The sequence below is a fragment of the Alexandromys fortis genome, unplaced genomic scaffold (assembly GCF_014885135.2).
Source record: "Alexandromys fortis isolate MF-2015 unplaced genomic scaffold, M_Fortis_MF-2015_v1.1 scaffold_82, whole genome shotgun sequence".
In the NCBI taxonomy this organism is placed as follows: domain Eukaryota; kingdom Metazoa; phylum Chordata; class Mammalia; order Rodentia; family Cricetidae; genus Alexandromys; species Alexandromys fortis.
The window spans coordinates 1,944,869-1,957,362 of NW_026067963.1; the positions used below are offsets into that span (position 1 = coordinate 1,944,869).

At 41.0% G+C, this 12,494-nt stretch overlaps 1 protein-coding gene across 5 annotated transcripts in view; it reads left to right on the forward strand.

Annotated features, from left to right (window-relative positions):
* Atl1 (atlastin GTPase 1) overlaps window positions 1-12,270 on the forward strand; it is a 76,023-nt gene extending 63,753 nt beyond the window's left edge. For 3 of the 5 annotated variants that reach the window (XM_050153526.1, XM_050153525.1, XM_050153527.1), the window contains 6 exons: window positions 2,788-2,915; window positions 4,073-4,129; window positions 4,535-4,606; window positions 6,655-7,086; window positions 7,711-7,725; window positions 10,665-12,270. In XM_050153526.1, the coding sequence (XP_050009483.1) occupies window positions 2,788-2,915; window positions 4,073-4,129; window positions 4,535-4,606; window positions 6,655-7,086; window positions 7,711-7,725; window positions 10,665-10,775 (815 nt within the window). In that variant the 3' untranslated portion in view covers window positions 10,776-12,270. The remainder of the gene's footprint in view (window positions 1-2,787; window positions 2,916-4,072; window positions 4,130-4,534; window positions 4,607-6,654; window positions 7,087-7,710; window positions 7,726-10,664) is intronic. The other 2 variants (XM_050153528.1, XM_050153529.1) reach the window with 2 other exon arrangements.
* Window positions 12,271-12,494: the final 224 nt, after the last annotated feature.

Here is a 12,494-nt window from a genome sequence, read left to right on the forward strand (position 1 = left end):
GCCACTGAGGTCATTCTGTCGGCAGCCTCCTTAGGAGGAGACTCCCTTGGAGGAAACCAAATTTTCATTTGAAGAGAGCTTCTGGCTTAGGAATAGGGGCTGTCCACTTCTCTCATCTCTGGGATCCCATCTGCTGCAGACCCTGCAGGCCCTGTGCATGCTGCCTCAGTCTCTGAGTTCTTGTGTGCATCGGTCATATCGATGTCCTCCATCACCTTACACTCTTTCTGCCTCTTCTTCGAGTGTTCCTGAGCTCTGAGGGGAGGGATTTGATGGAGACATCCTGTTTAGGGCTGAGTGTGCCAAAGTTTCCTACTCTGGCTCTGCTGCTGCTGTTCTCATCCGCTGGCGGAGGAAGCTTCTCTGATGACTGAGCAAGTGTCATTAGGAGTCATTTTAAGGCTGTCTTTTTTTTAATTTATTTTTTGAACTGTGGTATTTGGTTCTTCTCCTGTATTAGGTTCCCGTACTACCCTCCAGATGGCCCTTAATTCTAGCTGTCTCTTCCCATACCCCCCTCCCTGTCTTCCTCCCCTTCCCCCCTCCCCACTGGGCCCTCCAGTCCACTCTCCCTCCCATCAATCTGTAACCATCTATTCTTTCCCTTTCTTAGGGAGATCTGTTGTTTCCCCAATACCTTACTCTGTACCCAACCTCTGTGGTTCTATGGATGGTAGCTAGGTTATCATTGACCTAACAGCTAATATCAATACATAAGCAAATCTATACCACATTTCTCTTTCTGGGTCTGTGCTACACTACTCAGGATGAGTTTTTCTAATTCCATCCATTTATCTGCAGATTTCATGATTTCCTTTTTTTAAATGGCCGAGTTTCCAGTTTCTGGCTATTATGAATAGAACAGCAACAAACATGCAAACACTGAATCTCATAATTCGATGACTTTTCCCTGGCTGGATCCCTTATGGGCTAGCCATGGTACTCTTCAGAGAGCTGGCACGAGAGTGGTTGTCTCTAGCAAAGATATGTCTGTGGGCTTTTGTAGGAGGTTCTCATGTACTATTTCACAGGCAGAAATAATTTTCTAGTTCATAATCAACACTAATAATTGTCCTACAAAGAATTGCAATTATTGCCATCTTTACTAACCCCATGAATAACAGTATTTCCAGTGTTCTTTAAAATTATATGATTAATTTAATTGCTACTAATGAAGGAACATCCTACACTGGATCCCAGAGGTCAAAAGTGTTGAGTCGTGTTCATTCACAGTACGTTCAACTAGCTTTTACTGAATTGAATACCTCTGCTAGCACAGAAGATAGTCTCCTAACCAGCAAGGAGTTGTATCGAACAGTCAGGTAACCACAACATACACTGTGGGGCAGCTTCCTTAGCGGCAGTTATTAGAGTCTAATGCCAATCAAGACTTTTTTTTTTTTTAAAAGGAAAAGGTATTTCTAATGACTTGGCAGGAAGTCTTGAGAAGTTACCATCCTTTGTTAGTTTATACTCCAAATCATATACTAGTGGTCCTACTCCTAGTTCCTTATAAAGCGTACATTGTATGGAGTGTGTATTTGGTAACTTAGGTAACTACCATGTTGGCCCAGGCCCTGGCTTCCCAAGTAGTTTTTGCTGTCTTGAAGCAGAACTTATTGAATAGATGATGAAAATACAACATCACCTTGAGTGTTGATCCACGTACACACATCCACTGGACACTCATAGGACCCTCTGGAGGCTGATCTGAACGTATCTAACCATGTTCCAGACTGAATTTACTGTGGTCAAATAATATTGTCTATCATTACTCTGTTGTTATTTTCTGGACCCATAGTTGGAATGGTTTGCAGTGGTCCCAAGGAAGGTAGAGATGTCTCGCACTATCTTCAGAGCACATTATGCCCAAATGTGTTGATTGCTTTAGTAATAGTTACCTTTCTGGTGTAGTGGACCTACGTCTATTTTCATTCCATTCCAATTTCATAAGAAAAAGTTTGGGTAGAAGTGTGTGTGTATTAAAACGATTTTGTAAGAACACCTTATTATATACACATTTAAAAAACTGATATATTCTAGTATTAATAATATTGTAGTAATCATTACTTAGAAACTTATATTGATGTAGTCACACACGTCTATAACATGAGTGTGCAGGAGGCAGAGATGAGAGCATCCCTGAAAATCAGAGACCTACATAGTGAGGCCCTAGGTCATGGTCTTTTTATTAACCAAGGTGGACCTGAATGACTGGGCTCAAATGATCCTGAGTCAGCTACACAAGTATTTGGAAATATAGGTGCACACCACCGCCCCCAACTTCCCCATTTTTGAGCCTCTATACATAACCATAAGACCCAAAAGTCTCAGACTACATGAAATACTTAAATTGGCTGTAACACTAGGAGGTGTTTAATTAAAGTGCACGCCTTTAATCCGAGCACTTGGGAGGCAGAGGCAGGTGAATCTCTGAGTTTTAAGCCAGCATGATCTGCCGAAGTGATTTCCGGGCCAGCCTGGGCTACACAGAGAAATCCTATTTCAAAAAATCAAAAAAATAAAAAAAAGGGGGGGCTATAAAATGTTGAACATTTAATGTTAAGGATTCTTCATAGGTATACGACACCAGTGGCGATAAGGGCGCCAAGAGTGGACGTGCATCAAGAAGAACCACGCCCCGTAACAGGTCTTCAGAGTTGCTAAGTTACCGGAAAGCCAGCGGCGCCATTTTCCACTGGGGCCAGGGAAATGGAGGTTTCATTCTGTGACACGGAGGATTGGACTGGGTTTTTAAAATAATGGTGAATTTGCTTTCAATTGTAGAAATAGATGACGAATTCATCAAAAACTTGAAAATCCTGATTCCGTGGCTCCTTAGTCCCGAGAGCCTGGATATTAAAGAGATCAATGGGAATAAAATCACCTGCCGAGGTCTGCTGGAGTACTTCAAGGTATCCCTCTCGTTTCTGTGCCTCTTGTGAGTCCCTTCCACTGGCATGCCCTGGGGTATGCATCCTCCACATAGAAACTCTGTGGGCGAATGGACAAGGCGCCCATAAAAAGGCTTTGGAAAACCATGACGCACCTAGAGAAGCAGCTGTCTGAGGAAATAAAATCTTCTTGGTAGTAAATTTACCATTTGTTTTTAACTTGAGGGAACTAAACTTTGAAATAAAAACGTATCAGAGTTGAACCAACCTTTATCGGAGTGCTTTCCAGAGCCCCCCCCCCCATACTGAATTTCACCTTTAAGATTATCCAAAAGCAACTATATTCTCTTCCTGAGAAAGAATTCTTCCAAACTGCTCTCTGCACCAAAGGCAATTTTAGTAGAATTACTTTGAATCTGTATTTACCTCTTAACTTTAATAACACCTAATGCACTTTGACAACATAAATATTTAATGACGAAATTAACCTGATTTGTCAAGTGCTTCAAGATTAAATTTCAGCTTTTAAAAATGATATTTTAACATCTAAAATGCCTTTTTGTGTGATCTTTTTTCCTTCATTTCACAGTGGTGTATCTGAATTTCTAGTCTAACCCTGTAGATAAGCACACTGTTTGGATTCATGATCCCTTTGCAGATCAGGTCCATGCAGCCTATGATAAAAGCAGGACACAGACTCACAGAAAAGGGAGGCTACTCCAGCAGAGGGATCCGAGAAAGCTTTTAAGGGAGATGAATTGAACCTTTCTGAAGGGCAGCATTGGCATATGGCTGTGTATGGAAAGAGCATCAAAGAAAGAGGGAATAGCTAAAAAAAAAATAAAAAGTAAAAAAAGAAAGAATAGTCCCTGAGGGGGCTGGAGAAATGGCTCAGTGGTTAAGAGCACTGACTGCTCTTCCAGAGGTCCTGAGTTCAATTCCCAGCAACCACATGGTGGCTCGCAGCCATCTATAATGAGACCCGGCGCCCCCTTCTGGCCTGCAGGCACACATGGAAGGAATGCTGTACACATAATAAATAAAATAAATCTTTAAAAAAAAAAAAAAAGAATAGTCCCTGAAAATACATATTTTTTAATTGTCAAGACCCTAAAATTCAAGTTAACATAAGAAGAGAAATGTTGGATGAAATGCTCTTTTCCTTTGTTTTGCTTCAGGCATACATAAAGATCTATCAAGGTGAAGAGTTACCGCATCCCAAGTCCATGCTACAGGTGCGTATTCATCAGGGGTAATGAGGTTTCAGAGCATCACCTGAAGATTGAAGATCACTTGCCTACCCTACCCATGTGTCCATCTGAATGTTCCACACCACACAACAGCTTTGCTTGGGTGGAGATCCACTTTGTACCCAGTCTGTTTAGGAACCCACTCTCCCTGTCCTGGCTGATGCAATGCTCCCACCGCTGTCATATGTCCAAATGGACATTCACTGTAGCATTATGGCTTACTGAGTACAAATGCAGGCTGTGTACATCTTAAGAGGTTGGTAATAATGATTTGAACATGTGGTAGAAACACTCCGGGTTCCTTGATGGATGGCCCTGGAGCATTTTTTGCATGTGATGCTCTGATACAGATGACTCCACTTTACATTAAAGTGTGCACTTTGTCCCAAGGCCACAGCAGAAGCTAACAATTTAGCAGCTGTTGCAACCGCCAAGGACACGTACAACAAGAAGATGGAGGAGGTAAGAATTCAGGATTTTAAAATAATAAACAGTATTTCTTAGAACCCATTCTCTAATGTCACATCACACCGTGCGCATATGCAAAGAGGTGACTTTAATGTCACTTAGCTGAGTATGCACACGTCACATGTCCTGTGTTCCTAAGGTACTTTACAAACAGAACATTACATAGTGGGCATGGAAGTTGAGGCAGAAGAATTGCCACGAAAGTGAAGACAACCTGGCCTGTAATGAATTTAATTCTAGCCCTGGGGTACAGTGAAATGAAACCATGTTTCAAAAGAAAAAGGTACACACAATGCAGTTTTAGAGGCATTTAAAAATTAGTTCTCTGCTAACAAAAATATTCATGTTTTATTTGGCCAGAACATCCCAGTGGAAGATTTAGTGGCTAAAAGTAACATATACTACTCTCTCTGCTGTGCATATGTAATTCTGCAGTCTATTATTTCACTTAAAACTTGTAAAAAAAAAATAAAAACCAAGCCTAAGGAACCAATATTTTATATAGTATATTTCCTCAATTTAGTTTCAACTAATATAAGTATCATTTTCCCCTAAAAGTTGTAAGATCAAAGTTCATCTAAAATTGATGGAATCTTAGCAATCAAGAGAAATATGGTATATAAAAGATAATTAGATGTATTATCAATACTAAAACTATAGCCAAAGTTAAGGACATGGTTAGCTGAAAATTGCTTTGTAACTTTGTATGTGCATGAGGGGGGTGGTTGGGAGGTGCACACATGCACATGAAGGCCAGTGGAAGCTGTTAAGTACTTTCCTCTAGTGCTCCCTACCTTACTCCTTTAAGAGAGAGTTTCACAGGGAACCAGAAGCTAAGCTGGCTGGCCAGTGAGCTTATAGGACCTTCCTGCCTCCACCCCTCCATGCTGGAGTATGGGTATGTGCAGCTGTGCCCCGCTGTTTTATGTGGTGTTGGGATTTGAGCTCAGGTCCTCATCCTTGCATACGCAATTACTCCTACCCACTGAGCCATCTCCCCAGCCTACCTTCTAACTTTCTAAAAACCTGAAAATGTAGTTGAAGAACATACTGTGTACTTCTTCGTACTCTAAGAAAACATCCAGTTGGCTCTGCTCAAAGTAAACTGTGAAACTGCTAAGGAAAATATGTATGCTTGGACGCCAGAAGAGGGAACTACATCTCATTATGGATGGTTGTGAGCCACCATGTGGTTGCTGGAAATTGAACCTTTGGAGGAGCAGCCAGTGCTCTTAACCTCTGAGCCATCTCTCCAGCCCTGTTCAAGAGCTTTAGAGTACTGATTATTTTAAATTAAATTTCATTGGTCAAATAACTTCAGTATCATTTGACTTCTAGAAGAAGTGCAATATAAGCAGTTTTCTCAGCTTTGTTTTCATTCTGTTAACAAGGAGTTGGCAATTATATTGGGTCATGTCTTTTTTATCTTAAAGAACTTGGTTAAGTCATGGATACTATTTGCTGCATCTTAAAAGAGAGGGGCTGGGCAAAACAACAACAAAACCCCTATCTAAGCCATTCCACCGCCACCTTTCATAGTTATGCCTCAGGGATATGGAGCCATGTGAACCGGCAACACATACGCAGCCTTCTTCCTGGCGCTTGACAGATTGTATTTTGAGAAATGCATCAAGTAATTTTGTCATGCAAGCATCACTGTGTACTTAGATAAACCTAGATGTTTTAGGTCACTCACTCAACTTGTCTTCCTGACACAATCAAAAACAAACGCAAGAGGTATGAGACTGTAGTTAGTATAATAGAATACTGTATTACAGTGAACTTCTAATAAGTAGAAATGGACTCTAAGGATGGACAGTCCGGATTCTGTAGTGCATGTAATTGTCTATGCGACTGCAGGTCGCTCACACCATCTGTACCATGCAGTGTCACTAGGGATGGGAATGTAGGCTGTCACTCAATTCATCATTCCTATGCAGCAATTCCAGTGTGCTCTAACAAAGTCACCTACTCGTGAAAAATTTGGATACAGTTGATCATATACTCCCTGTTACATAAACAAACACTTCTCTCTCTGACAGATTTGTGGTGGTGACAAACCATTTCTGGCCCCTAATGACCTGCAGAGCAAGCACCTGCAGCTGAAAGAGGAATCTGTGAAGTTATTCCGAGGGGTGAAGAAGATGGGTGGTGAGGAGTTCAGCCGGCGGTACCTGCAGCAGCTGGAGAGCGAGATCGATGAACTTTACATCCAGTACATCAAGCACAATGACAGCAAAAATATCTTCCATGCAGCTCGCACCCCAGCCACACTGTTCGTTGTCATCTTTATCACGTACGTGATTGCTGGTGTGACTGGGTTCATTGGGCTGGACATCATAGCCAGTCTGTGCAACATGATCATGGGACTGACCCTCATCACCCTGTGCACCTGGGCGTACATCCGCTACTCTGGAGAGTACCGAGAGCTGGGTGCTGTAATCGACCAGGTAGCTGCAGCCTTGTGGGACCAGGTAAGAGTTCTTTTCATTTTCCTCAGATAAATTCTGCACACATTGTGTAATTAGTGTTTCATTCAGTATCAGAAATACACAAGTAAACATGACTTGGGCCCATTCTTTAAAACTTTACAACACGGCAAGATATGAACAACTACAGTATGTCCTACACAACTGTTTAGTAGACATTTTAACCCTTTAAGCCTTTGAACATTTGTGGTCTAGAGGTAGCTAACAGTAGCACAGCCCCCAGCCCCAGCATGAAGAGCACACTTTTCTGCAATAGAATGGTAACTACTGAGCTGTGTGCCGTCAATCAAGCTGAAATAAACTGATAAGAGCACATGGAATGAATGCAGCGCCTCTGGGGCCCCAGCTGCTCATTATCTCAGAGTCTCTCAAGGCTAAAGACAGGTTACCTGTGTAAACCTCAAAATCCTGCTAGAACACAATGTTAAAACCTATAGGAAATACAGAATTGGGTTCTTTAAAATATTTTGATAAAATGCAGAATCTAAACTGAATCTTCAGGAGAATTTGTTCTTAATGCTCACAATTGGTATTGCAAATGAAGTAGAAAATTATGTTATTAAGCAAGATATAATACTTTTCTTTCTTTTAAAATTGCCTCCGCCACAGGGAAGCACAAATGAGGTAAGTTAACATTTTTTAATTAAAACATATTTCTAAATGTGATATTCCTACTTTATAACTGACTAGATATTATAGAATATCTTTGAAAATACTTCTCTAAAATGTTTGTATGAATGTTTAACATATCCCAAATATTTTGTTGTATTTAATTTGCATAGAAGTGTCATTAAAGAGTACTTGATTTAGTTCCACTGTAGAAAATTTCATGTTTTAAGCTCTAATATTGCATATTAAATTTCCCCATTGTGGTCAAATACTGGACAAAAGGAAACACGCAGGAACAAAGGTTTAGTTGGCTCAGTTTAAGAGGACATGGCAGCAGAGAAGGCATGGTGGCAGAAGCACGAGGCAGCTGCAGCCAGGGGGCAGAGAGAGGTGGATGCTGAGGCTAAGCATCTTTTTTATTCCCTCTGGGATCAGAGCCCATGGGATACATGGCCTTACCCACACTGAGGATGGGTCTTCTCTGCCCAGTTAATCATTCTGGAAACAACTTCATAGAAATACCCAGAGATGTTTCCATAGGGATTCCAAAACCCGTAAGGGTGAACATGAAGACTGATCATCACCGTGTCCCTTGCTCTTCTACGGTGATGCCAGCAGGTCTGCAATCTGAGTAATGCCACCACAGAGGGGGTTTTAGATGCAGCTGCCACCTTAAGGACTTTGGCTTTGAGCTGACAGCTACTCAGACTATAAGAAGGTTCCATCACAGGATGCATCCATGCTTTCTTTGCACATCTCAAACCTGGCCTGTGAACCAGCATTCCTTTCTCCTTTCCATGTATGTATGAATAAGAAACTGCGTTTCTAGAAACAATTACACTAAGAAAAATGATGTCTACAGAACTGTTATTTTTTTCAAAGCTAATCTTAATTCCTCAGTTTCTCCTTGACTGTATGAGTGAATTATGTCTTCTAATCAAATCCCAATGGAACATTTAATATTTTAAAGTCAATAACAGCTACTTTATGTAAAAAGCAAACTAAACTCACTAGACAAAACAGATTTCAACTTTGTACATAAAACCTTGGGTGGGGGAACCTAATACTTGAAGAAAACTGGAATTAAGTATACCAGGAGCAGAATGTATCAGAACAAGGATGGACTTAGCTATAGGGGCCAAAGAGATGGTTCAGTGGCTAAGAGCAGGGGCTGCTCTTCCAGAGGTCCTGAGTTCAATTCCCAGCACCCACATAGCAGGTCACAATTGTCTGTAACTGTACTTCATGGGACCCAGTGCCCTCTTCTGATATTTATGATACATATATTACATATGACATTTTTGATACATGAAAACAAAGCATCATATACATAAGATACATTAATAAATTTTTTAAAAAGAAAACAGCTATATAGAATCACAAATGAAAAACTTCTTGAGAATAGCTAAATATTAAGCTTTTACCCAGTTCTTAAAAATATTAAACTACAGACTCAAGAGTGAGTGAGTCAGAATTGAGTGTTCAGTTTGTGACAGTCAGAGGGAGAGCTCTTACACCCTAGTTAAGAGGAAAAACTGTGATTCTTAGACTACCCAAAAATGTGCAACATGGAAAAATATGATTGCTGGGTGCGGTGACATATGTCCACAATCCCAGCACTCAGCGGGGCGGGGGAGGAGGATAATAAATTTGAAGCTAATGTGGAACACATAGTGAAACCAAATCTCAAGAAAAACCCAACATTCTTTTGATTCACTAAAACAATACAAGGAATAGCCAGAGGTCATTTCAGTGAGGGAAGATGTTCTGAAGCGGTGTTTCTGAACAAGGTTCTGTGCAGCAGGAGAACATGTATCCCACTTAAATGAACACATCCACACCTGGAGTGCTAGCACACAGTATTTAATTATAACCCTTACTATAATTGAGCAAAGTCCAGCAAAAACACATCTACTGACCTCGGATAACAGCGTATTAAAGACAAAAATCAGGAAACTGCACATATTAACAAATACTATGCATACATACATCTGCTTATCAGTCTCTGGAGTAAAGGAGTAAACAGGGGAGCCCAGCGTGGGGAAGGAACAATACCTCTATAGCTCACCCAGCACACAAAGAATGGAAAAGCAGCCCATTCCAAAAAATAGATTCACAACGGAAATTACAGGTCTAAGTTGTGTAAAACTGACAATATTCACAATGAGATGTCCACAAGTCCCTGGGACATGGAAAACAATTGGGCTGGGAGACAGTATGCTAAGAGATGTTTAAGATAAAGGAAGTGCTGTCAGAGAGTAAAACTTGGGAAGCTCAACCAGTAACACATGCCAGGGAACTGAAAATACATTTTAAGATATTAGTTATTGGTCAGCGTGAGTGTTTCAGCTGCATGGACGTCTGTATACAATGTGCATGCAGTAACAGTGGAAGCCAGAAGAGGGCGTCAGGTCCCTTAGGACTGGAGTTACAGGTAGTTGTGAACCACCATGTGGATACTGGGACTTGAACCCAAGTCTTCTGGAAGATGAACCAGTGTTCTAACCTGCTGAGCCATCTCTCCAGCCCTCCCTAGGTCTGTGTTTGATAGAGGATGATATAAAGAATATCAGTTCAGGTCTGAGAAGATGGCTCAGTGGGTAAACCATTTGCTACCCAAGGGTAAGAACCTGAGTTCAAGTCTCCAATAACCACTTTGAGTATCAGGTGGATGTGGTGGCCCACCTATAATCCCTATGCTTAGAAGGCAGAGATGGAATTCTCTGGGCAAGCTTGCTGGCTAGACTGACCAAACTGCTGAGAGACCCTGCCGCATATACAATGTGGAGAGCGATAGAGGAAGACACCCAACAACTTCTGGCCTCCAGCCATACCTGCGCACACATACATGCACACCATATACAAAAATGCTGAATTTGATATAGTACTATAGGGGGAGGGGGAAGGTATACCTGTGTGCTCACTGTTTTGCAACCCTGATTCTTACCTCCCAGGCGCTCTACAAGCTCTACAGTGCAGCAGCAACCCACAGACACCTGTATCACCAAGCTTTTCCTGCACCAAAGTCAGAGCCCACTGAGCAACCAGAAAAGAAGAAAATCTAAGTCGATTTCAGTGCATGACCACTTGCCACTTAGCTATCAAAGTCTGTTTCCATGCAAACATTCAAAGTGCTTCTTTCTGAGCAGAATGAAAGCCACACACCCGAGGACTCCGACGGTTCACTCCTTTACTCCAGTGACTGATAAGCGGATGTATGTATGCATGGTCATTTGTTAATACGTGCAGTTTCCTGATTTTTTTTCTTAAAATATGCTGTTATCATTTCAGGTATTTGTAAATCCGGGGGCAGTAGAAGTGTTTTGCTTGACTTTACTAAGTTCTGCTCTGGGTTATAATTAAGTATTGCGTGAGAGCACTCCAGGTTTGGATATGCTCATTTAATTTCTATAGAAAATTTTAGTTATTTTGCATAGCTATTTGTTAAAGTACAGCATAACTCAGCAGGCTTGATTTAATCTATATAATCTTATACATACCAGAGGCTCTTATCTTGAAATATATTTAAGAGCTTAAAAGTTGCTTTACCAAAAACTATACATTGTTTCTTTTATATTTATGATTTAATATAGAATGTAAATCTCTTGATCAAAAATGCACAAACATGGTTTTGTATGTGTTTGAGTTTCCCTGCACTGTCTGTTTTTTCATTTGGTACATCAGAAATGTATTCTTCATAGGTTTATTCTTTTAATATGCCAACTATTAAACTTTACTCTGGTTCCTAACAGTAAAACAAATGCTTACTGACTCTAGAACTATTGGGGGTGCTGATGTGGCTTGAAGGGCTCTCTCCACTTTACTTCAAGATACATTTTCTTTCTGTTAACACTTCATGAGAAGTGTAGGTGTTTAGGATGGCATGACCATACACTATTTCTGATACCATTTCAAACTTAAGAAACATGAGCTAATCTTGTTAGTTCTTTCCTGTGACTTGGTTTAAAAAAAAAGTTTCATTTTATATTTTTAGATACAGTTCTGCCATGCAGCTCAGGCCAGCCTTTAACTGTGATCATCCTGCCTCCCTCCCCAAGTCCTGAGCTTGCATGCATGCATGTGCTGCTGTCTGCAGCATCCTTCCAGGTCATGGAAACCGTGAGTCTATAATTTATTTCTTATGACTGAAATCTTTATGGAGTTTTATTAAGTAAACCAGACCCCTTAGAGGAAAATAAAAAACGAGGTGGGAGGTGAGTCATGGTGACACACACCTTTAATCTCAGCACACTGGTGGCAGAGGCAGGTGGATCTCTGTGAACTCGAGGCCAGCCTGGTCTACACCATGAGTTCCAGGACAGCCAGGAACACACAGAGAAACCCTGTCTTGAGAACAAAAAGGTTTTCAAGAGAGGGGAAAGTAGTAACGGGAGAAAGGTAATGCTTCTTACGGATCTGGGAGCCCCCAAACAGGCATTAACTGTGTCAGTAATGGCGAACAAAAAGTCATAGGGACAGGAGAGACAAGCAGTTCAAAAGCTGTGCGTCCGTCCTTTAGAGACACTGGCCTTACGCTCAGTAAACTCCCTTTCCCACCAGTCACACTTCAACCTCCCTTCACTGTAGGCTTCCTTGGCTACTGGGCCTTCTGAACAGAAAAGCATCAAACATCATACTGACTCTAAAACACCAAATTATGGACTCAAGGACCAGACGGTTTCCACAAAAATATATTTAATAACTTGTTAAAACACAAAATTTTATCAATAATTCAAACTCACTTCTAACAAGGAGTGCTTAAATTTAGGAAAACTAAACTAAAA